The sequence below is a fragment of the Verticillium alfalfae genome, genomic scaffold, assembly GCF_000150825.1.
Source record: "Verticillium alfalfae VaMs.102 supercont1.6 genomic scaffold, whole genome shotgun sequence".
NCBI classification, from domain to species: Eukaryota; Fungi; Ascomycota; class Sordariomycetes; order Glomerellales; family Plectosphaerellaceae; genus Verticillium; species Verticillium alfalfae.
This window is the reverse complement of record NW_003315033.1, coordinates 251,409-275,210: the sequence shown is the minus strand read 5'-3', so window position 1 is coordinate 275,210 and position 23,802 is coordinate 251,409. Positions and strand designations below refer to the sequence as shown.

Genomic DNA, 23,802 nt, shown 5'->3' with positions numbered 1-23,802 from the left:
ACAGGCGCTGAACACGACATGCCCGGTGTCTGTCATTCCCCTTGACCCAAGGCTTGGCTGGCACCATCATATAAGATGAAGCTTCCCAATTCACCATCACCCGCACCATGTTCTGCTTCACGTTCCCCTCCTTTTAACTGTTCTTCACGTCGTGTCGAGAGGATGGGGTCTCCAATCAGTTGGTCGGTCGGTCGGTCCCCTGTACCCGAGTCGCCATGCAGAGAAGAATCGAGGCCAGTAAACCGCGCAACCTGAAAGGGGGGGTAGTTCCGCGTCAGTATCCGCAGCGCCGCACGAATGGAAGTCTGGAATCGGAAAAGGAGGTAGCAAGCGGCCCGCTTCTTTAACCCATCAACCACGTACTTGCACAATGGACACCACACCATCTTCTTGGTATTCTCCTGCTGTCTCTGATTCGCAGCTCCTCGGCGACTAGTAGGCCGGTCTGCATTTAGGGGTCGTCCCGGCGCCGATTGATGCCCGTCAGTGGGCACGCGGGAGTCGGTGCTTTCGGACGCTATACGGTTGATGTTTACTACCATCATGTTGATGTTGATAGCGGGATCCTTGAGCTCGATGTGGGTGCTGTTATCGGGGCCGTTGTTCACGGTATCGCAATTATCAGCCCTATTGTTTGCATGGATTGAGCAGACACCTGCGTCGGTGAGTAGCTGCCCGGTTTCCGGCTCGGGGATCATTACAGCGTGCGTAGAGCCCACGGAGGAATCGAGGGGGCGCAGAGAAGACACGATCTTGGCTCCGGGAGGGGGGGGGGATAACGATGCTGGCAGGCAAAGCGACGGTGTACAACGTCAGGCGACAGTCTTCGAGCCGTGCAGGGCGACACCATCACTGAATCAAAACGCACACGCACCAGTCAAAATCGAAATTCGAACACCATCTCCCTCAGGTGATTGAGCCCTCTTGTTGGGGTAGGGTTCGAATCAGAGCTCGCGATTTGGCGAGGGGCTGCATGTTGGAGGCCATGCCAAGTCCACCAGAACGATTGATTGATGTGGTGCGGGCGGGTATTGCAGCCCGACCACGGCAGGATTCGATCGGCCGATTGAACTTGGTCCAAAAGAGCCATGCTCTCCTCGTTTCTTTTTCCTCTGTCCTGTCAGGTATACCGCCTGCCGTCTGAGGGTATTGAGATCGATCTGATAAGCGAAATACTGCCGTCCCGAGCTTCATGTGAGCAACGTCCTGGTAAAAGGGGCTGTCGGATGCCATTATTCAACAAGCGCCCTATCGTGTGTGTCAAACACCATGGGACGACCCGCAAGCTTGCATTCCAATACGTGCTCGTCCACGCGGCTTGGGTCGCACTACACTATGCAACCACCATCATGCACTCTGGGCGTTGGCGCCAACAGCGTAAGGTAGGGAGAGGTTTGAAGCAAAGCGGCACATCGGATAGGTCGTTCTGCCAGGCAGGCGGCGAAAACATGCCTGCAGAGGACAAGGCGAACCGCCGCAGATGCCGACTTTGAGCATACCGCCCCCTCTGAGTCGTCTCACCATGATACCTGCCTCTCCTATCATCTTCCTGCCTCTTCTCACAGGGTCATTGTTGATCTTCAGCAAACGTTTGACTTGGGGGAAAGCCTTTCGTATTGTTCGCTTGTCGAGCTTATTTTCCGGAGGCACATCGTCTCGTGCAAATCATCCTATACGTGACAGCTGTGACCAGAACGGATTTCGGCACGTCCGTTGCCACTCCCACCCGTCCGTGATATTCTGGACCACGAGAGACTGTTCGTCGTTATGGCATTCAGAATGCCACACTGATGATATGTAAGTACTCGTCAGTTGGTTCCCACTGATCTTATCTGAGCCTGTTGCGGTGAGAAACAACGCCTGTTTGACCACACCATCAACGGGACACCTCACCCAACGTCGCGATGACGCCTCGCAACCTTTACCAACGCCTAGGATTCTGATTCGCCATTCTCGACCTATGATCGCCAGTAAGCCTTGCGCGCCCCAGCTCGGCGTTTCTGCCTTATCCATCCATATGAACGAGTTCGTTGTGAGACTGACACCCACAACGCTGGACTGAACTGGTTAGCGCCCTTGCTGCTTTTGCTCCGGCTCGACCAGCGCAAGCAAGCACAGCCACAGCTCAGTAGGAGCGTACTGGAAGGGCGATCGTGCATGTTCTGCAGACCATGTGCGATGGAAACGGTTCTGCCAGACGGCAGCCCTGGTGCCAATCAGGCCGGCTGTTCCATGATCCGTGTCCAAGTGTCGCTGCCATGGTTGAATGCGCTGAAGGTGAGGTGGTTGCCGAGACCTACATTGTATACTGCGGAGCTGTTACGGAGGTATCCTGACTTTGTTGACGACGCTGTGCCCTGACACCACCATACGTTTCGTGTCTCACACATCAGATTTTACATAACATAGGGCAGTGGCATGTCTAGAACGCAGCGAAGAAATAACTCTATTCAAACTATATGAGCAGCTCGTCACTCCAGTTCGATTGTGCCTGCGGTGGTCAGTATTGCGTGCGTCCAAAGACATGCACAAAGAAAAGAGAGAGACCGTCTCACCGGGAGGCTTCGAGGTCGTATCGTAAACAACCCTTGCAATGCCGTCGACTTCGTTGATAATCCGCCTGCTGACGGCCTTGAGGAAGCTCCACGAGAATTCGTACGGCTCAGCGCTCATCATGTCCAAGCTGGTCACAGCTCTCAGCACGCAGATGTACCCGTACACCCTGGAATCTCCCTGCACGCCCACGGCTACAGCACAAACTCCAGTTAGCAAATGTTCCATGGATAGATGTGCTTGATACGGCAGCTTTGTGGGAGTAAAAGGGCAAGACAGAATACACACCCTTGTTCGAATCAAGCGCAGCGTAGGCTTGGGTGATCTGTCGTGTGTTAGCGTCTCGCCTCGAGAACGGCGGGCCGTTGTTACGAACCTCGTTGTAGATGCCGGCCTCTTTGATCATTGTCATGAAGATGAAATCGGCCTTCCTCGTGATCTCGACCTTTTCGGCTGTAATGTCTCCTATGATGCGCACGCCGAGGCCAGGTCCGGGGAACGGATGCCTCATGATGAGATCCTCGTGGATTCCCAGCTGGCGGCCAAAGCTCCTCACCTCGTCCTTGAACCTTTGTGACGAAATGTTAGAAACCGCGATAAGAGGCATCGGTCATGGACTTACAGCTCTCGGAGGGGCTCCAGCAGCTTGAGCTGCGCGTCCTGTTGTGTACATTAGCCTCCATCTCCACGAGCCTCGCATCATGCGACCTACGCCGTTTTGCATCCGTGCGGGGAGTCCGCCGGCGTTGTGGTGAGCTGACAGAGTGTTAGCAATGATTCTAAAGCCCCTTCAGCCCTATCAAGTAGCTTCGGGAACATGGTGGTTATGAGTTTGTGGAGATGGGTGTATATGGAAAGCTCTTGTCCAAAGGACTTATCAAGGAGTGTTTAGACGTACATTTGATTGTAGCTGACGGGCCCTTGAAGCTGAGACTCTCGATAAGATCGGCTGCGCGAAGTTTAGCTACTCTAATCCCATGAATGAGTGAATGGATATCATAACTGACCGTAGAGGGTACCTTGGAGGAACCATTCGACCTTACCAGCAAGAGCCGTGTGCTCTGCTTCCTTCTCAATACTAAGGGCGCGGCATTTTAGCTCTCCATAGGTCTGTGGCCGAGTTTGATGAAATTCTAGCTTACCGGAGTGCCTCAATCTCGAAGAGGTCGATGACTGCCCGAGTCAGTACGAAATACTAGTAGGTTTCCTATAGGATAACCTACAAGTCCCGCCGATAATCTTGCGCTTGGCCTCCGGTTCGAGAACCCCGGCAAGACGGCTAAGGAAGAGCTCGGACCCATCCACAATCGTGAGGTTGATGCCGAGATGCTCCGCCAAAGATTCCTTGACTTGCGGGCATTCGTTCAGACGCATCAGACCTGCAGGGAGAGAATTAGAGAATAATTCTATGCCTGTTGAAATGTTGCCTACCGGTGTCCACAAGAATAGCGTGGAATCGATCGCCGATGGCTTCCTTCATCAGTTTCGCAGCCACGGTACTGTCGACACCGCCGGAAACAGCCCCAATCTACAGGCTGGTAAGCAAGTCAACTCATAGGCTGGACGAGGAACAAACACATACAACTTGGGCAGAATCTCCAACAAGCTTCCGAATCCGGATAATCTCCTTCTCGGTAAAGTTTTCCATCTCCCAGTCTGCGCGTGCGCCACAGACCTTCAGGGCGAAATTGCTAAGAATCTCGGTACCTCGCGCCGTGTGAGAGATCTCGGGATGGAGCTGGATCCCTGTCGTCGATTCTGATTAGCTACTTCTTGATCGGGTTAGCAACCTGGAAGAACAAACCAAAGATTGGCTTCGACTGATGGGCGATGCCAGCGAACTCGGCGCCCTTTGTGCTAGCGATAGTCACGAAGCCCTCAGGAAGACGGACGAGCTTGTCGAAGTGGCTCATGAAGACTAACGAGTAGTGAATGTCAGCCAGAGGCAAGATCGGAATAAAGTCATTTCGGACCAGAGTCAGTTTCGGATTGGGGTAGACATACCATGCAGCGAATCGCCAAGGCCGTCGAACAGTCGGTCGGCATGGTCATTAACCTTGTGGATGGTAAGATCCGTCTCGCCGTACTCTCGGGTAGAGCCGCGAGCGACATTCTGTGCGTCAATACGCCAGGCGAGTTCCTGGCAGCCGTAGCAGATACCCCTTGGTACCGTGTTAGCGGACCATATATCCGTGCCAGGGCTCAGGTAGCAGCAACTCACAGGATAGGAACTCCGAGATCGAAGACGGCAGGATCGACGTCTGGTGTTTATTAGACGATTAGCTGCATACCAGGGAGGCAAATGACTCACGGGGAGCTCCTTCATCGTAAACAGAGGATGGACCTGATAAGTGTTAGAGGGCTGTGCTTTGCACCGAAGCTGGACTTGAAATAAGAAGCCACCGACCTCCGCTGAGAATAATTCCAGCAGGCTTCCAGGTGAGATCTGCAAGCTTGGTGGTGCAGCTGAGCATTTCAGCATAGACTTTAAGCGACCTCAGACGACGCAGGATGAGATGACTGGTCTGAGAGCCGAAATCGAGCACCAAGATGGTCTAGATATTGTACGTCAGGGACGACTGAAGAATACCGGCTTCAGGATACATACGTCGAAGGTGCTATGCGGCGCAGCCGCTTCGATGTTGTCGCCCATTGTGAACGGGTTATTTCATCAATTGGTAGAAAGGTGACCTGGAATTATGCGGGCAAGCTGGGCGGCATGGGTTGACTAACTGCAAGACGATGAGATTTTTTTTGTGCTCAGCCTTATCCCAGGTCTCAACCTTTGACGTGGTGCACATCCCCACAACAGACCCACCAAGAGGATCCACACCAACTCTCGCCACCACTTCGTGCCAGCCACGTCCATCTGGTAGCGACACTTACACTCCATCTTACACTCCATCTTACACTCCATCTTCAAGAATCACCATTGCGAGGGCCTCCGTCGCTTCTCGCCCTCGGCTGCTTCTCTCCACCACTTCTATACATTTCCCACTGCTTCTCACCTGAGGCCGGTTCGCTAACCTCGACGCATGCCGATGTTTCGCCCCCGAGAGACCCTACCAGCGAGAGCCGCTACTGACTAGACCAACCTTCTAGCCGGAATGGGCGCCCAAGGGTTATTCCTACCCCTCTAGAGCTTAAGAGGTTATTACCCCTCTAGAGGCTATTTGTTCATTCTTGGGGGTGAGACGGACACTGAACTAGCACCACGTGAAGGCGCGCGTCTCGGAATAGGACAAATGCTGCACTTAGCAAACAGCATGTAACGATCAAAACAATAGGCCTTTCGTAAGCTGACCGAATGTCAAAAGGTCTTCCCGGCATCACACATCAACGAAGACCTGCAGAGTGCGATGACAGGCCCATCGACCAGACCACCTGCCTCCTGTGCAGCAGATAGCACAGGAAATACACCCCTTCAATTTCTAGCTCCCAAACACCTCAGGTTCCGGAATAATCGGCCAGCGCATCTGCGGTCTCCCCTCATTAGCAGCCAAGAACCCGATGGCTGACCTACTATGCATTCACGATGATTCCGGGTGACTGCCTCTTCACTACCGGGAGAGCTGTCTCTCGACACCTAGTGCACACACCACTACATTGAAGCAAGCCGGCCGTCCAAAACGTTTGGGATTCCAAACGACGGCCGACGAGGTCCTTAACGGTGATATTCGGGCGTCTGTGGCTATGCTGGCTGGTCAAGCCACCAAACCAACTCAGGGCCATTCGCTCCTGGTTCGGGCTAAAAGCAGCGAGGCTTCGGGACGCATCTAGTCTCAACGGAGGGGGGGACGGCAATAATAACTCAGAGGTTCTCGGTGACCCATTGGGAGTAGAAACCCAGGCCCAGCCTGATTCTTCTGCATGCTGGCCAGGCACTGAAAGTCAAGGCCTCGCCTCCTTTGCCCAACCATCTCTGACCACATCCAATATCTTTGATCACGAAGACTGGCACACTTCGAGCCTTTCACTCTGCTAAACAGCCCCCAACTGACACGTGGCGCCTCGTCGCAACCACTACATTGTTCGGCTTGCATGGAGTGTGCACCAGAGGTTGAAGATCTGACCAGAGAGTACCTGTCTCTCAAGGGAGAATCTTGAAGCTATCGTCGGTACCCTCACCGCCAGACCGTGGCAGTATCTTCACGGCCCCCGAAAGAGGCCCAACTGACGGACTGGTTGCCTCGTGGAGGCATCCATCTTGCTGGGAACATGGCAGAAGTCCTTGGAGTCGTTGCGGCCGCGGCTCAACTGGCCAGCGCCTGTCTGGGTCTTCTACAGCTCACGGAAAAGATAAAAAGCAGCAGTTCTACGCTGTTGAGATATCAGAATCAGTTTCAAGAGCTACACGCACTTTCACTCTCCATCTCTCAGAATCCTCTTCTTCAGACAGAGGAAGTCTTTTCACATACGCAATCTTTGTTGATCTTCCTCCAACACATCCCTCTCGAACCTCTTCTTCAAAAGGGCTTGTTGTCGAGAACGTGGGGCTTCATCAGGAAAGACCAGTATCTCTCCGAAACCTCCAACTGCCTTGAACAACGCAAGTCTTCTCTGTCTCTGATCATCAGTGACATACAAGCAAGAGCCATCTACGACATCCGTGCCGACATTAGGGTCTTATCGCACTGCACCACCGATTTGCCTCTCTACCAAGACCCATCCGATAAGCCTTCGCTACCCGACTGTGCTTACAACGACGACACCAAGTCCTTCGCAAGCATGCCGGGCCGATTTTGCAACAAGTCTTCCCGCAGGAACAAATCCCACTCATCGACCATGTCCAACTCTCAACAGCAAGAATCGGTGCAAGGATCCCAAGGATCTCCTTCGGCTCCGAACTTGTCGACAACAGCCTCTCTTGGTGCAACTGGAGCAACTGGTGCAATTGGGGAGCAGACTCATGGCAATGACTGGGGATCCATCGACACCCCCGGCAGTACCGCTCGTTGGACAATGATTCTGGAAGAACGGATAAGGTCTGCAAGCAACTTGACCGCGTATTCTGGAAACACCGTCACCGACGCAAATATGCGGAATGGACATTGTCGGGACTCCAAGGGCTGGGTGCCAGGAGGCAACAACATGTGGTTGAACAACACCGCGATTAACTGTCGCAAGATGATCAACCATTGCGATACCCCTTACCAGGACGTCAATAGCCCAGATGATCACGGTCACGCAGCGGCTGCCGGAAGCAGCAAAGCTGTGACTGGGTACCTCACTTTGTACGCGAACAATCATCTCAAAGGCAGGACCGTCAAGGGTGGTGATGAGGACTTTCCGGAAAGTTGGATGGTGAACGGTTACTGTGAGGACGCCTCACCCATGGATAGCCACGGTAAGGCCAACGAGAATGCGACCCAGCCTGGGAAGCATGAGGACAAGTGAACCAGCGGCGTAGAGGGTTCCAACAGACGAGTCAGTTGGCAGTATTTCTTTGCGCGCGTCACTTTCCGTTTCTGTCTTGAGTTTTCCTTTCCAGTCGTTGGTTTCTCTCTGCCTGAAGAATATGATATGTCCTTGAATCTTTGATAGCAAATAAAAGTTTTGATTCTCGTCTACTTGACTATCTTCGAAGGCTCAGGCATTACATATTTGCTAAAATGACGTGCAAGAATATGTTTGAGAGGATGAACTTGGTCTACAGGTATGAGGCCACTTCTGTACCTCAGCCCCCTGCAGCGAAAACCGGCGGTGGCTCACACCAAGACTTCCTACCTAGTTTGGGTACTCTGGCCTTGAGGGGGCATGTACGTGACGGAGAGAGCGCAGCGAACGCGGCGACCGAGTCCGGGTACGTGCTTCTCCACAGACGTCATACATGGGAGGCAATGTTGAAATTGTTGAAAACCTCTCCGATTTTGTGCTAACTACTTTAAACAATCGGGGTGTGCTGTTGCGGTATTGAATTCTACAGGGGTATTTCAGTAGCTACTATAGGTGGTGAGCCAATCACCAGCAATGCTAGTTTCCTTTCTCATGGCGGCCATAAGCAACAAAATCCTCTGCAACATGCCACTGCCTGCTTACATGGTACATGAACAGACGAATTCGACCTCTGTGGCACATGAATGTCGACAATATTCGAGTACTTTCCAATGATCAGACTTGTCAGTATGTGGGCGGTGTCCCATATTATTGTGAACTGTGTATAGAAAGGTGGGAGCGTGGAAGTAGGCACTGTCCAAGGGAGGAATCTGAAAGCATAACGGATGGCTGCTTTGAAGAAGGCCTCGAGGGTTCGAAATGACTATGCCGCAATTCGGCGATTAGGTCCTGGGTTGACCTATCGTCTGTTTTCGCCACCACCGTCGTTTCTCAAGACCCTACAAAGTACCTAAGTACCAAACTTATAAGCACGGCTATCCGGCACCCTGACCTAGACCGTGCATTAAGCCAGTCAACGACGCAGTACAACGTAAATGACCAACGGCGGTTTTCTTCCCACCAAACCACTCCCCTCTCGAAGCATCTGCGGGGACCGTCTTCAATTCGCCTTCCAGCACAGCATGTCGGCGCCAATTGCACCAACCCCGAAAAACAGACCGGGCACTGCCGGAGCCGCCGGGTACTCCTCCCACCCATCTATGGCATTCTCATGCCAGACATGCGCCCGTCGCAAGGTCAAGTGCGACAAGTCGACACCCCTATGCTCCAGCTGTCGAAAAGGCAGGTTAGAATGCGTCTACGAAGCTCCGGCGCCGCGTGCGCGGAAGCGGAAGCCAGGTGAGGCGGGTGCTGATGACGTTTACGAGAGGCTGGCGCGGTACGAGCGCGTGCTACGCCGACACGGCTTGCTGGAAGCTGCTGGCGCGTCGCCTGCAGCCGAGAAGGACGTGGAGGCGGCCGAGGACCCGATCTTCCCACTCTGGAATCTTCCGTCTGGCAAGCTTGTTGTCGGTCAAGGGAACTCGAGGTATGTCAACAGCCACCTATGGCGCAACCTTGGGGACGACGAGATGGAGCGCATGGGCGATGAGCATGCCGCTCATCATGATGACGATGACGACGCGGCGGACGAAGAAGATGGGGCCGTGGGCATCGTTGAGGGCCCTGCATCTGATCCTTTGACGGGAGCATTCCTGGGCGGACAACATCGCGATCTCCTCAAGCATCACCCAACCCATGCAGAGGCCATGATCTTGTGGGCGATATATGTGGATAATGTCGAGCCTCTACTGAAAGTACTGCACGTTCCTTCAGTGGCCAAGACGATAGACACTCTTTCGAAACAACCGGGACAGGCAAACAAAGCTGACGAATGCCTCGTCTTTGCCATCTACCACTTTGCGATCGTGTCCATGTCGGACGAAGAATGCCTCCAGAAGCTGGGGTCGACCTCACGCGAGGTCCTGCTTCAGCGCTATAACCTAGCAACACGCCAGGCTCTCGTCAACGCATCTTTCCTCAGCACGACAGCCATGACCGTGTTGCAGGCCCTTGTTCTCCATCTCGTCTGCTGTCGGAATGAGTACGATCCCCACACGTTCTGGATCCTGACCGGCGTCGCAACCCGGATTGCCCAGCGAATGGGTTTGCACCGCGATGGGGAGGTGCAGGGCCTCTCGCCGTTTGACGTACAGATGCGACGACGGCTATTCTTCCAGATTCTCCCGCTCGATGGCGCATCCAGCCGTATGGCGGGAGTGGGCGTCTCGATTCCCGACGACTGGGACACTCGGCAGCCACTCAACATTGACGACGAACAGATTTGGTCGACCATGACGGAAGCGCCAGTAGCGCGAGAAGGAGCAACAGAGATGATGTTTTGTCTCGCGCGGTCGTCTCTTGGATCCTTCATCGCGAAGCCAGGGAAGTCAGTGGATGCGTCAAAGCATCTGGATGACCGAGCCCGCGAGTGGGCGATCAAGGAAGCAGAAAAGGAGGTCGAGGAGCGTTACATTCGCTACTGCGATTTCGTGAACCCGCTTCACATGCTGACCATCAGCTCTGTGCGAGCTGGGATCACGGCTATGAGGCTGCGGATTCGCTTACAAAAGGTTAAGAACCAAAACGCAACGCCTTCGGAGCGCGTGGACCTTTTCAGGCTTGCACAGAGAATCCTTGACACAGATGCAGCGGTCCTGGCGCATGCCGGCCTAGACCGATTTCGATGTCACAAGATGGTTTTTCTTGTGGGGGACGTGGGACTCCCTTGTCTACATTTTGATGACACTGTGGCGGAGATGCGAACTACTCTCGGGCCAGGAAAGGGAGGAAGCCTGGGACAAGCTGGAAGAGCTATGCCGCAACCACACCGAGTTGGCCCAACCCGAACGAGCGTTGTATTTGTCATTCGGGCGACTTTTTGTCAAAGCGTGGGATGCTTGCCATGATCCCTTGATCAATTACAAGTCGGAGCCAGTTTTCATCTCGACATTGCGATGCTATTGCGAGGCTGGCTCTTTCGCATGCCTCCAAGAAGCACAAACAGAAGATTGAGAACCCCACATCGACTGGTTCTGGAAACTCTTCCGAGTCTGTAGACTGGCTCGAGACCACTCATGAAGATGATCCTCCACAGTTCTTAATGATTCAACCGTTGGCTGACGCCGATGTCGATAAAGGTTTCGATGAGGCGGACTGGATGCTCTGGGATCAACTCATCCGGGATTACCAGATTCAGAGTTCAACTGGACCAGATGCGAAGGAGGGAGACTTACTTGAAAAAGGCTTGTGATTGGCCAAATTCTCGGGTCTCAGCGACCGAAAACCGCCCTCGCCCGGACCCGAACCAGGCCGGCCCCACCTGTCGACAAGCGGCCGCGTCGGGCTCACGCATATTTCCCAGCGCAAGTGCATATGTTCATGTGGCCATGAGTTCAGCTATAAAAGTAGTCGTCCAGTGCCTGACTGTAAGCCAGACCAGGACCTTCACGACACAAACTCTCCAAACGCTGATTCACTCGAACTTCGCATGCAACACAATGTCTAACCTCCGAGTCCTTATTGTCGGCGCTTCTATTGCCGGACCAACAGCCGCCTACTGGTTCGCCAAGACTGGCGCCACTGTCACCGTTATTGAACGGTTCCCCGAGCTGCGCACCAATGGCCATAATGTCGATATTCGCAATGTCGGGGTCGCTGTCATGCGCAAGATGCCTGGCATGGAAGCCGCAGTACGCGCCAAAAAGATTTCGATGGAAGGCATTTGCTTTGTCCGCGGCGATGGCGAAAAGATCGGTACCATCCAAAGCACAGGAGACCCGGATCAGCAGTCCCTCGTCTCCGAGTACGAGATCTACCGTGGGGATCTCGCCCGTATTCTCTATGACCTGACCAAGGAAGACGACAGAATCACATACGTCTTCGGTGAGCAGGTTACCTCGATTCGGCAATACGAAAGCAACGACGAACATGCCCCCGTTCATGTCGAATTTGCCAACGGGCATCCCGCTGCCGTGTTTGATCTGGTTGTTGCCTGTGATGGCGCAAACTCGAGAACTCGCGCTTTGGGTCTGGGCTGTGGCGTGCGGGACCATGTGCAGTCAACGAACTGCTTTGCCAGTTACTTCTCGATACAAGGTCATCTGAACCAAAGCGAAACGATAGCTCAGTCCTACAGTGCCGTCGGCGGCCGCTTCGTCGGCCTGGGTCCAGGTTCATCAGGAACGACGCGGGGGGCGCTGTTGTCATTTCACCCTCAGGATGGATCCGATGTTGCCACATCCTTTCGAGAAGTTCAGGATCGAGGCGTGGATGCTGTCAAAGAGTTTCTAGCCAAGCACTTTGGCGGTGCTGGATGGCGCTGCGACGAGATTGTGAAGGGCATGCTGGAGGCAGATGACTTCTATGCCTCGGAAATTGTGCAGGTACGCACACCCAGCCTGCATCGGGGCCGCTTCGCACTGGTGGGAGACGCAGGGCACGGCTCAGGGGCGACGGGAGTTGGGACGAGCCTCGCCATGGCGGGTGCGTACGTTCTCGCGGGCGAGATCAGCAGGCACGCAGGCGATCTGCCGAGCGGGTTGCGGGCGTATGAGCAACGGATGCGGCCCATAGTTGAGGACCTGCAGAAAATATCGCCACTAGTCCCGGCGTTTCTGGCACCGCAGACGGCATGGGGCCTGTGGGTGCGGAATCTGGTACTCGCATTCGTATGCTGGTCGGGCACACTGGAGTTTGCGCAGCGTCATCTCGCAGGAGCATTTGCCCATGGTGACAGGCACACTCTCCCGAATTACGAATGGGCGGACTGAGAAGCGTTTGGTAGGTTACATCTCCGGTATCTTAGAATCGTTAGCATTGTCGAAAGAGCTTTGAAGTGTATTCTCATGGATTTTGAAATTCCAAGTGCACGTAGAGGATGCTGTATCTAAGCTTGATATTGAAGACTTTTTCCAAGTTGCGCATTATAAGGTAGGTAATCATATGAGGTCAACCAAGGCGAGGTAGGTACGACAAGGCATGACCAGATGATTCATGGACCTGAGAGGGGAGGCAGGCCCAAGGCAGGCGCGAGGCCGGCGTAGGGAAAGCACATGTTTGCATACACGGTGGCTACCTGAGGGGAGCTACCTAAATACCACCTAGGTAAGATACGGTACCTAGGTAAAGTAGGTAGGCCGGCAAGTACGGTTCTGGGCTCTTGCTGAGTTATGCGTGATTAGACTGGGTAAGGACGGCAGGACGGCAGGACTTGGGCGCAGTGCCATAGGCGCTGCCAAGGCGATATTCTTTGTCTGATTTCGACCTGTAAACCTCCTCAGGGCAGCCACGCAACCCGCAGTCTACGAGCTGAGACATTTCCGACCAGCCAAAAGTCTTCTGCCATGCTTCCATGCTTCCATGCTTCCATGTTGTGCACGACTCGTCGTACAGGCCGATCAGCAGCACTGCCTATCCTGCGGTTACATTTGGTTGATCTACCAGATCTTCCTTCGAAGCAGCTCTTCTGGGTCTCGATCTCCAACTTGCCGGATCGCCCAAATTAGCAGTCCCACGTTGTCTTCGATGGAATGGAACTCTGAACCTTATCACTGGACGGCAAGACAAGAATAGATGAATCACTCGCGCTCGTTTTCTTCTTTCAGCGCATCATCTGACCCAGGCCATCGGCTTCCCTATGCGTCATTCGACAGCTACATCCGATGATTGTCTGAAGCCCCCCGTCGAGACCAAACCGACGCGCCCCAGTTCAGACGCGTCTGTGCCAAGCTGCCATTACTCAATTGCACGACCGGCAGTTCGTCAACCTCCCGTGATGGACAATTCTTCTCAGATCAACAAACTGGGCGCCAGCAGGAGGACGAAGGCTTCGGATGATCGAACTGTCCACCGTGGCATCACATCCGCTGCTCGCGACCTGGACCTGCCGAATATGCTTCAGCGCCATGTCTTGGAATGTCTTAGTATTCGTCGACCAGGCGCTACAGGGCTGGCAGGGTACCTAGTTGATCTGACGTGTTGCAGTTCTGAGACGCCCAAGGTTCCGATCCACGACCCCCTCTGTAATGCTGCACTGATCTTTCTGAAACGCCACCCCATCGTTCGCCTCCGAATGCCGTGCCACGTCTTCCAAATACTCCATCCGCATGAATTGCAGCACCACCAGCTGGCCTTCACCGACAGACGCAGGAGGCGACAGAAACGGAACAATGGCTCGTGATATTTCTCGGCATTGGCGACTGGCGGCCACCTGACGGATCAATGGGTTTGCCGTGGAACATTTCCAAACGGCGCTGGCCAACGTGAAAGGAAGCTCACGTCGCATCCTGTCGGCTGCAGTGCAACTACAACCTCACCCTCACATCTCCCGCTCTTGCCATCTGCTGGCTCATCGGATGAAGCTCCGTCCAATCTCCCCCGGCTACATCCCATGTGCCTGACCCACCAACCTTGCCTACTTGCCGCACAGTCGCTGACGTCGGCGCCTGGAACCGAGTCCAGAACCTGTTCACAGGCGATACAATCATTCCGTGTCCACAGCGACGCCATTATTTGCTGATTGAGCAGCCCGCCCTCTCTCGTCGTTCGATAGATGAGCTTGTATGAGAAGATGGCTGCAGCCTGCAGCCTGACTCCTGACACCCTGCAGCAGATGAACCTAGTGGACCTCTTGCCCATTTCACCTCATTATCACGGCGATCGCTAATAAGCCAGTCCCACGCTCTGTACTGTGAGGTGTGGGTGGACTAGCCGCCTCCTTCAATCTTAATGGCGCAGCCGCCACATGCAACCGCTGGCCGCCCATCTGCCGCCAACCGTGCCTTCTGTCGCCCTTCTGGAATGGTGGAAGACAAGAAGCACTAGAATACACCGCGCGCAGGCCGTTACCCAAGCACCTACCAACGGCGTTTTGCGAACGCGCACGGGAGAAACGAACGAGGGACATACATGGTCTGGCATCGCGTCGCCCCTTCGCCCCGAAAACAAAATTGCCGTTCTCTTCTGACAGCCACAAGACCCTGTCATTCTGACACAATTGCCCTCCACCCGCCCTGCGGAGATTGGCGAGCTCATGATTCCTTTTGGCCAGGGCCCCCTGCACGACGTGACTCTGGGGTCGTTCCCTGATGCTGATCAAAGTCCCAGTCTTCCCACTCCATCAACCTCAAACGAGCGGCACCTCTGGCGAGCTTGCGAGCCAAGCCGGCAAGCAAGCCTTCCCCATCCTTGGTCGTGGAGATCCTCTAGCCACTTGCCACTCTGCCTCGGAGGGGCAATTGGTCGCCAGCGCCGAAATGAAGAAATCAAAAGACTTGTCAGCAAAGAAAAAACAAGGCCTTACGTCGTCGTCAATCCTGGTCCAGCCACAGGACCCTGCCAACTTGGACATTGCCAATCCCCTCTCTATTGATGACAGCTGCCATTTCTCCAGGTCTTGATAGAAATTCCCTCTTCTCTACCTTTCCTCCGCTCGAATGTGATCATTGACCTCGGCGGAGATCGCATCACACCCACACCACACCACCCTGAGGCGCTTGTCGGCTGGCAGGCATCGCGCGACACACTGCTTGATATTAAGGATGTTCAAGTTCGTCAATCGTTCCAGATCTGTGAAGGGGGTGACGGCGCACGGCCGCGAGGGCCCCGTCCGGGATGACCAGCACCTTGTGTCAAGTTTCCAGTCTCCCCGGCACAGAGCCGACTTCAGTCAAAACGAGGAGAGACCCTCGGCACCGATCCCCTCACCAGCTCCATCTTGGGATGCTGGTCGCTCTCACCTCCAACTGCCTTCGCCTCGCCCCTCGCTTTATCCCCGGTCACCTACGATGCCTGATCGGCCAAGCACAAGCTCTGGACCCGGTCCAGCTCCCTCATTCACCTCCGGCAGCAGCATCAAGGACTTTGACAGACGAAAGTCAAAGACAACAGACGACCTGCACGTCTTGACACAGACCTCCAGCCGCGGAACGTACAAGTCATATCATATACCCATCAGGGGGAAACCTCCATCACCAAAGGAGAGCATCCGTGACCCCTCGCCCACGCGGACGATTCCTGTCAGGACTCAGACGCCGGATTCGGTCGACAGCAACAAGGGCATCATCACTATTGGCATGGCAATAGGCAGTCCGACTCATCCGCCTGCACCATCGTATCCTGACTGGCCGCCATCAGCGACAGTCGAACCTGCCACATCTCCCCCGGCAATGGAAACAGACCCAGCGGCGGCGGCGATTCCTCAAAGGTCCAAATCACAAAGATGGAAAATCTTTGGACGGTCCAAGAGCAAGAGGCAGAAGCCTGACACGACACCGACTCTGCCAGACCAACCACAGTCCAGTGGACTGGATCGAAGTAACACCGAGCGCAAGGCGCCTAAGCACACGCCCATCATCGTCAGGTCCATGACTGAGCCTGCTGTAGAGGGACAGGCAAGCTCAAATAACCCGGCAATAGATGCACGAAGCAGGTACGCTGAGATTCCGGTACCCAAACTGGACAAAGCTACGAGTCCGTTCTTGGACGTTGAAATTCCAGATATCAAGATGGAGCGGTACAGTGTCATGTTTGGCAATCTGCTGCAGAACAACCCCTCATCCTCCTCCGCGCTTCTTGCGAGGAGACAAGCGACTCTCGACAAGTTGCGAACCATCAACGATAGGATCATTCAAGAGGAAGAATCCAAGGGCCGCACGCTCGGTCGTAGAGCCACGTCGCCGAACCATCACGCACGATCGCCGTCGCTCTCCCTCTTCCCGCCGCCTCCATCGGGCAACAGCCTTGCACGCTCCAACACCGACGCACCGACTCCTAGTTCGCCTCGTTTCCGAGCAAGCACCATGCCCTCCGGTCTACCAGCGCACCCAAAGGAGAACGTCATATCTCATAAGCAGAGCAGCAACACCAGGCCACAACAGCCTCCTCGGTCAACGTCGCTCAGTCAAACAGCGCAGCATGTCCCTCGCAGGCCCACAGAGAAACGACAGGATCCCGCCCAGCTCGAGGCTCCAGCTCATGGGTTCTACTTTGGCCCAAACAGCTCCAGCCTGATTCTTGATTCCCCAACAGAAGAGGAGTCCGGCTTTCATATCAAGGAACAGCTGCGGCCCGCGATCCAGGAGCCAGCGTGGGAAATGATCACACCCACACCCTTGAGCATCAAGAAGGCCTCGACGCCCGCACAAGACTCGCGCTCGCCATCGCCACGGACAACGCACACCAAGACTCCGTCCAACGACTCGATCGATGACACGGCACTGAATGCTGCTGTCGAAATCTCCATTGCCCGCCAAATCAGCATTTCTCACTCGCAGCGTAAGATGCTTCGTACTGGGACAGGCATCGGTGCCGGCCGCAGGCCTCGCCCAGCGGCCCGTGAGCCCCGTGAAGGTAGTTTGCCCACTGTGGAAGGCAGTGAGAGGCTCGTAGCCACCAAGATGGCAACGCCGACGCTCATCACACCGCCACCCATTCCCTTCGGCGGGTCGCCGCTGGCACAGCATCGCAAGAGCGAACGAATCGTCGTGGAAGGCGTTTGATCGGGGCGTACGGCAAGCATTGGGATATTTTTTCCAAAACTTCATTCTTCAGCAGGGGATGGTTTGGGGCGTCGCATTGGCCATGTATATTTTCATTTGTTCAGACCATGAAGCGACGGTTTTTTCTTTTGGCCGGGGCGGCCGATGAGTCTGCGACTCTTGGGGTTTTGGCATTTCATTTGTCGCATTTCTCTGCCATAGCATTATGATTGGAGAGACCCGATTGGGATGGGAACCAAAATTTGCGACCTTGAAGGAAGCATTGATACCACTGAAGCGAAGGATGGGGTTTGGTGTTTTTTCATTTTCAGCTGGCGGTGACCGGCACTCTAGAGACTGAACCGAATTTCAACACATTTCTTGCCGACAATCATTCGATGCTCCAATTGTGCCTTGCGGGATGTTGCTTTCATTGACGAATGCTTTCACTGTCGCTTGTTAAACCATGAGGAAGACGGTGCAGGGGAAAGAGGCCAAGCCTGTCATACGTCAGGAATATGATAACCAACTCAGGTCAACCATGGGAGAGAGTAGGGGCATTCTCGTCTTGTTGGATACTTGATCACACGGGTGGGTACTGGAACCGAGATTGATTCTGGTGACTCCGAATATACAGTCCTCTGCTCCTGTTTGCAAAAAGAGTTACCGACCACGCTGATCATGCGCGCGAAGAGATCTCTCTCTCGCTCGGTACACTGTTCATCTAGCCCCCGGGTCTCACAACTCGATCTGAAGGCCTTTGACTCGACGTTTCCTGGTACCATGGCGCGTACCGCATCTTCACAAGCGCCATGGAAACCGCTGGCATGAAGTGAAAAAGCGTTGAAATGGTCAAATCATGGCTACCTGGCATGTGAACTGTGTAAAAACGAGCGTCTCTTCCCCTTCCCTCCCGGAACGATGAGTTGCAAACGCTAGACATGGGACCGCGGCCCGCCTCCTCCTCCGCCCTTTCCCCGGATATGTCCGTTCTCGCCGCGACACACCGATGACGGCCCTCGGCGGTCTCTACATCAGCACGCAGCATGAGTTCTGCTTCTTGGCTTGTTCTACCGTTGTTCAATTAGTCGGGTGCCTCACACTTGCGAAAGGTCCAGGAGGGGCAGCCCTCATGAAGAAGCTGTTGGGAGGTAAGGGGCGGGGGGAGGGGGCTGGAACGCACGGTAGAACATCTTGCTCTGGGAGCTTAGACCGTCGCTCTTGGCGACGAGGTCATCAATCTTCTCGCCGCGCTGCAGGACGGACTCGATGGTCTTGTGCAGGACAATCTTGGTCTCGTCGAGCTCCTTCTGGATCTTGAGAATGCTGTCGGCCTGCTGGGGGTCCTGGTACTTGGACAGGTAGTCCTTGAGCTCGGGGAAGGCGAGGGTCGGGTTGCCGGCGGACCAGGTGGAGCGGGGGTGCTTGGCTAGGAATTCGTCGACGCTGTCTTCCCGTCAGGCTTGCTCTTCTTCGCGGCCATGGAATTTGGGGAAGGGGGAGGCCACGTACACCTTGGAGAGGAGCTGGTGGGCTACGAGGCTGGGGTATTGGTGGTCGGAGATGATGCTGTGCGAGAGGCGTCAGGTCGGGTGACATTCAGGGGGTAGGAGACGGGGGCAATGGCACGCACATGCCGCAGATGCCCTCGCTGCGGCCGAGAGCGTGGAACGTGTAGTCCTGCTCTTCGACGGACTGGCGCTGGCCGGGGGCGGTGCGCTCGGCGATCGTCTTGGAGAAAAGGGTCATGAATTCGCCATAGCTGAAAGAGGTGAAAGAGAGGGGCACAATGGTCAGCCGAACAGGCGGTCCCGTTGGTGTTCGGGTCAAGGTCGGGGCGTTCTTTTTTCTTTATGAAATCGGGAGTAAGCCGACCAACTCCTTCTCGCTGACGAGTCGTGGGCCGCCTTTTCTTGGTTGCGGATGACCTGGGGAAAGGGGTGAAGATCAGTCCGGTTGTCGTCGGGGTCGGCGGAGGTCTAAGAGGGGCTGGCGGCAGTGGGATCGAGGGGTCGGACTTACGCCGATGTAGTGAAGCTTCATGGTCTGGAGAGCGATTAGACTGCGTGCGCTGGCGTCGAGGGAAATGGCTTGGGGGTGGGAAGAGACGTAGGACGTACGGCGGCTGTGTGGTGGTTTCGTGGTCTTGGTTGCGATCGAGGAGGGTGTTCGGGGCGTTATCCATCGACCTGCGACCAGGCCGTGGCCGTGACGTTTGGGTCTCTTGGTTTTGCGGCGAGGAGTGCATTGGCACTAATCATGCACTATTTGTGGCTAGTGTCCTCGCCGCTCTTACTTGAGCCAGCCTCCGCTCAAACAGGCGGAGCACTTGAAGATTGAGTTCTTGCGCTCACAACCTTGGGAACCTGTGGACTGTTTTTAAAGTATTCAAGCTTGCGTACGGCCTGCCTGTGTCAACGAAATCGGAAACAATAATTCTTGTGGTCTGCTCATACAGTGCTGACACACAAATCGGCTGGAAAATGCAATCGGCTATGGGGATCCAAGAGAAACTGCAGTAGTTGCTCATGCACCTTCGAATGACGGAATCGGCTGTCAATTCCTCTCTGTCCGGTGTGGTCATTGTATCTTTAGACCTCGAAGTGTCTCGGAGATGCAGGAAGGCTATTATGCTCGACAAGGGATATCAGCCTGTGATCAGGGAACTCGGCATTGCGTCCGTGGACACGAGACAGATCTTTGATCCGCCTGCTGAGTGTATATGCCAGCGTCAACCAAAAGACGGATCAAAACACAGCGATTTTCAACATTGAACGCGTCCAAAGACTTCGAAGACTGTGATGTAACCAATTTCAAAGAGTGTGAATTCGCTGAGACGTAACACGTGGATTCGGAGCAGCTTATTCCCATCGTTGCACGTGCAGTACGCATCCAGGGAGACGATCGCGCAAGAGCGGGAACTGGTGCGAGTACCCTACGCCAAACCATTGTTGTGGGCCATTCAATTGCCGGCGATCTGGCCATCTTGAAGAGACTCGGTTTCAACATGCACAAGGAGAAAACATCGTGACTATATTGGACACATACAGCCTCGGCAAAGCGATCCTCGCAGGTGAACGTGCTGCTGGCAGGTACTCTCTCTCTGGGGTCCTGACAGCACTGAGCTGTCCCTACGAGCCGCGTGAGCTTCACAATGCCGGCAACGATGCGACCCACACGTTGCGAGTTATGCTTATGCTCGCATCATCATGGGCGAAACAGAACGAGGGCTTAACGGAAGCAGTAGCGGCGAATCAAAAGCGACTGCAAGCTTTTGCACTCACAGAAGCCAACAGCTTAGACAGGTGGAAGCCGGTGAGGTGCTCCCTCGGAGCACACGTGGATGGAACTTGATCCGAAGGGGGGAAATAGCCTTCAAGTGAATAACAACTATTCTGTGTTCACAAGGGTAAATCATATTCGAGGCCATCAGTAAGCATTTTTCTGCTGTCTTTTGTACAGGTAGGTAGTGTCGGTAGCTACCAGACCGGACGATGAAGGCGATATAGCATCCCTGGTAGTCGGATTCACCAGTATGGGCCTCGTTTGAGCTCGAGATCAAGTGCCCTACCTAGGAGATGGCCTAATCACCGATGCTTCAGCATTGCTTGCGAAGTTGTCTTGTTTTTTTCAGCCAGAATAACTTCCATCAACCCAACGATTTCCACGGCTCGCCCGTAACCTCTCCTCCCTTGGTCATGATCAGGTCAAGTTGTTCCTAAAGCAGCGAGGGTCTGGAAGTGATCTGGGGGCTTTGGCGGACGCCGACCCACTTTGTCTGCTCATCACATGCCCCTGGCTGTAGCGGTCAGTGCAGGTGGGGTACCGCTGCCATACAGATGCCTGCCAGGCTGCCAGACGTCGACATTCATGTGGCGATTACAGGTGTGGCTAGTGATGAGCTCCGCTATGAGTCCACAACCACAGCACTGCCCTCACCGGTGACTCCAGCAGGCCTGCAGCAGCTGGAAGAGTGACGAGTGATGACACACACAACATACAACACTACACTTGTCGCTCACCAGCATACTTGAGTCGACGTCGCTTCTCACCAAATACTGAGTGCTTGAACACATTTTCTTCAGCAATCTCGCCGTCACAGCACCAACGTGGCATTTTCCAGCACCTTGCCATCGCTTTTCATCAACAGACGGACGGTGCCTCACAATTTCCGTACACCACACTAGACACCATGGCGTCGAACGACATCGACGGCGCTGAAGCCCAATGGCGAGCTCAATTCGAGGCCATGAAGGCTGCTATTTCTAGCCTTAACCTCTCTGCCGACACGAAGCCCACAGAGTTAGATTTTGACGACGATTACGAAGGCTATTCTTCCGGAAATGCCGCTCAGGATGTGTGGGACTTCATTTCTGACGACGATGACGACTACAGCAGCGATCAGCTGGACGGTCCCGACGGTTTCGCCCAGGCAGAAGAGTTCGGCGCCGACTGGTTCGTCGGTAAATGCTCCGAGGTTGCGGCAAAGAATGGCCTTTCCGGTGACGCCTTTCAAAACCAGGTCCTCGGAGTATTGACCCTCGACAGAGGTGAGGACGAGGTTCAGTCCCAGCTCACCGATCTCATTGGTTTCGACGACCTTGATTTCATCATCGAGCTCCTCGCTCACCGCAGCAGTATCGTCACTGCGGTTACGTCCCAGGACACCCAGGAGGGCTCTGGCGGGCGGAGACTCCTGTCCAAGGCAGAGCGGGATGAAGCTCTTCGCAGGAAAGACTACGAACACAAGACGGCTGTACTCGCCCCTCATGTCAACCGGGAGAACGAGTACCCGCACGTGTACAAGGCACACTCTGCGAATAACAGCCTGAGCCACTCGGGCCGCAAGTACGCGTTGCCTGAGGGTAGCAAGAGGGATATCTTCGAAAAGTACGAGGAGTACTCGATTCCTGCCGGAAAGAAGGGCACGCTGGGTCCTGGACGAAAACTCGTCAACATTGCCGACATGGACGGCCTTTGCCGGGCCACCTTCAAGGGCTACAAGTCCCTCAACCGCATGCAGAGTCTCGTGCATCCTGTGGCGTACAAGACGAACGAGAACATGCTCATTTGTGCACCTACTGGTGCTGTAAGTTCAGTTTCGAAGTCTCTACCAATACAGTAAGCTAACCTCTGCGTAGGGTAAAACAGATGCTGCTATGCTCACCTTCCTGCAGACTTTGGGCCATTATGGCCCACTTAACCTTTTGGAAAACCGTCGGTCACTGACTTCGCCGTCAACTCGGCCGACTTCAAGATTGTCTACGTCGCACCCATGAAAGCCCTGGCCGCCGAGATTACCGACAAGCTGGGCAAGCGCCTGGCATGGCTTGGCATCAAGTGCCGCGAATACACCGGTGACATGCACTTGACTAAATCCGAAATTGTACAGACCCAGATCATCGTGACCACCCCTGAGAAATGGGACGTTGTTACGCGTAAGGGCACGGGTGACACTGAGCTGGTGCAGAAGGTGAGGCTTCTCATCATCGATGAGGTCCACATGTTACACGACGAGCGTGGTGCCGTTCTCGAATCCCTTGTCGCCCGAACGGAGCGTCAGGTCGAGAGCACCCAATCTCTCATCCGCATCGTTGGTCTCAGTGCCACGCTGCCCAATTACATCGACGTCGCCGACTTCCTCAAGGTCAACCGCTACATGGGTTTGTTCTATTTCGACGCGTCATTTCGCCCCGTTCCGCTTGAGCAGCACTTCATCGGTGTGAAGGGCAAGGCTGGGTCGAAACAATCCAAGGAGAACCTCGACAACGTAGCCTTCGACAAGGTCAAGGAGATGCTGGAGCAGGGACACCAGATCATGGTGTTCGTACATTCCCGCCGAGATACATACATGTCGGCCAAAATGCTGCACGAGAAGGCGGTTGACCAGTTTTGCCTGGACCTTTTTGACCCTAGTGGCCATCCGAAGTACGAAAACGCCGTTCGCGATATGAAATCGTCCAAGGCAAAGGACCTTCGCGAACTCATCCCCAAAGGTCTGGGTATTCATCATGCCGGTATGGCCCGATCCGACAGGAACTTGATGGAGCGCCTCTTCGGAGAGGGTGTCATCAAGGTTCTTTGTTGTACGGCCACTTTGGCTTGGGGTGTCAACTTGCCAGCCGCAGCTGTCATCATCAAGGGAACGCAGGTGTACAGCGCCCAGGACGGGAAGTTTGTCGACCTAGGAATTCTAGACGTCCTGCAAATCTTTGGTCGTGCTGGTCGACCTCAGTTCGAGGACACTGTATTGGCATGATCTGCACGACGCTCGACCGCCTCCCGCACTACCTTACAGCTGTCACGGAACAACAGCCCATCGAATCCAAGTTTT

The 23,802-nt window shown here is 54.6% G+C and overlaps 9 protein-coding genes across 9 annotated transcripts; 6 read left to right on the top strand and 3 right to left on the bottom strand.

The window, feature by feature from the left end:
• Positions 1-32: 32 nt before the first annotated feature.
• Positions 33-698, bottom strand: VDBG_05170 (predicted protein; the record flags this gene model as incomplete). The annotated part of the gene is made up of 1 exon (XM_003004011.1): positions 33-698. One exon carries the CDS (start codon positions 696-698, stop codon positions 33-35), a length of 666 nt encoding a protein of 221 aa, XP_003004057.1.
• A 1,735-nt stretch (positions 699-2,433) lies between these two features.
• VDBG_05169 (GMP synthase) lies at positions 2,434-5,241 on the bottom strand (the record flags this gene model as incomplete). Its single annotated transcript, XM_003004010.1, has 18 exons — positions 2,434-2,491; positions 2,556-2,747; positions 2,842-2,878; positions 2,930-3,122; positions 3,176-3,213; positions 3,266-3,309; positions 3,452-3,502; positions 3,561-3,631; positions 3,696-3,726; positions 3,777-3,932; positions 3,985-4,081; positions 4,136-4,299; positions 4,358-4,471; positions 4,558-4,715; positions 4,775-4,814; positions 4,865-4,897; positions 4,961-5,108; positions 5,162-5,241. 18 exons carry the CDS (start codon positions 5,204-5,206, stop codon positions 2,472-2,474), a joined length of 1,632 nt encoding a protein of 543 aa, XP_003004056.1.
• Positions 5,242-6,771: 1,530 nt separating this feature from the next.
• Positions 6,772-7,950, top strand: VDBG_05168 (predicted protein; the record flags this gene model as incomplete). Its single annotated transcript, XM_003004009.1, has 1 exon — positions 6,772-7,950. One exon carries the CDS (start codon positions 6,772-6,774, stop codon positions 7,948-7,950), a length of 1,179 nt encoding a protein of 392 aa, XP_003004055.1.
• A 1,121-nt stretch (positions 7,951-9,071) lies between these two features.
• Positions 9,072-11,004, top strand: VDBG_05167 (C6 transcription factor domain-containing protein; the record flags this gene model as incomplete). Its single annotated transcript, XM_003004008.1, has 2 exons — positions 9,072-10,688; positions 10,771-11,004. 2 exons carry the CDS (start codon positions 9,072-9,074, stop codon positions 11,002-11,004), a joined length of 1,851 nt encoding a protein of 616 aa, XP_003004054.1.
• A 485-nt stretch (positions 11,005-11,489) lies between these two features.
• On the top strand, positions 11,490-12,761 carry VDBG_05166 (oxidoreductase; the record flags this gene model as incomplete). Its single annotated transcript, XM_003004007.1, has 1 exon — positions 11,490-12,761. One exon carries the CDS (start codon positions 11,490-11,492, stop codon positions 12,759-12,761), a length of 1,272 nt encoding a protein of 423 aa, XP_003004053.1.
• A 2,769-nt stretch (positions 12,762-15,530) lies between these two features.
• VDBG_05165 (conserved hypothetical protein) lies at positions 15,531-17,489 on the top strand (the record flags this gene model as incomplete). Its single annotated transcript, XM_003004006.1, has 1 exon — positions 15,531-17,489. One exon carries the CDS (start codon positions 15,531-15,533, stop codon positions 17,487-17,489), a length of 1,959 nt encoding a protein of 652 aa, XP_003004052.1.
• A 1,008-nt stretch (positions 17,490-18,497) lies between these two features.
• VDBG_05164 (synaptobrevin) lies at positions 18,498-19,716 on the bottom strand (the record flags this gene model as incomplete). The annotated part of the gene is made up of 5 exons (XM_003004005.1): positions 18,498-18,538; positions 18,652-18,914; positions 18,981-19,037; positions 19,102-19,230; positions 19,589-19,716. 5 exons carry the CDS (start codon positions 19,714-19,716, stop codon positions 18,498-18,500), a joined length of 618 nt encoding a protein of 205 aa, XP_003004051.1.
• A 1,944-nt stretch (positions 19,717-21,660) lies between these two features.
• On the top strand, positions 21,661-22,697 carry VDBG_05163 (activating signal cointegrator 1 complex subunit 3; the record flags this gene model as incomplete). The annotated part of the gene is made up of 2 exons (XM_003004004.1): positions 21,661-22,557; positions 22,620-22,697. The coding sequence occupies 2 exons, from the start codon at positions 21,661-21,663 to the stop codon at positions 22,695-22,697; spliced, it is 975 nt and encodes a 324-aa protein (XP_003004050.1).
• A 274-nt stretch (positions 22,698-22,971) lies between these two features.
• VDBG_05162 (ATP-dependent DNA helicase MER3) lies at positions 22,972-23,727 on the top strand (the record flags this gene model as incomplete). The annotated part of the gene is made up of 1 exon (XM_003004003.1): positions 22,972-23,727. One exon carries the CDS (start codon positions 22,972-22,974, stop codon positions 23,725-23,727), a length of 756 nt encoding a protein of 251 aa, XP_003004049.1.
• Between the last annotated feature and the right edge of the window lie 75 nt (positions 23,728-23,802).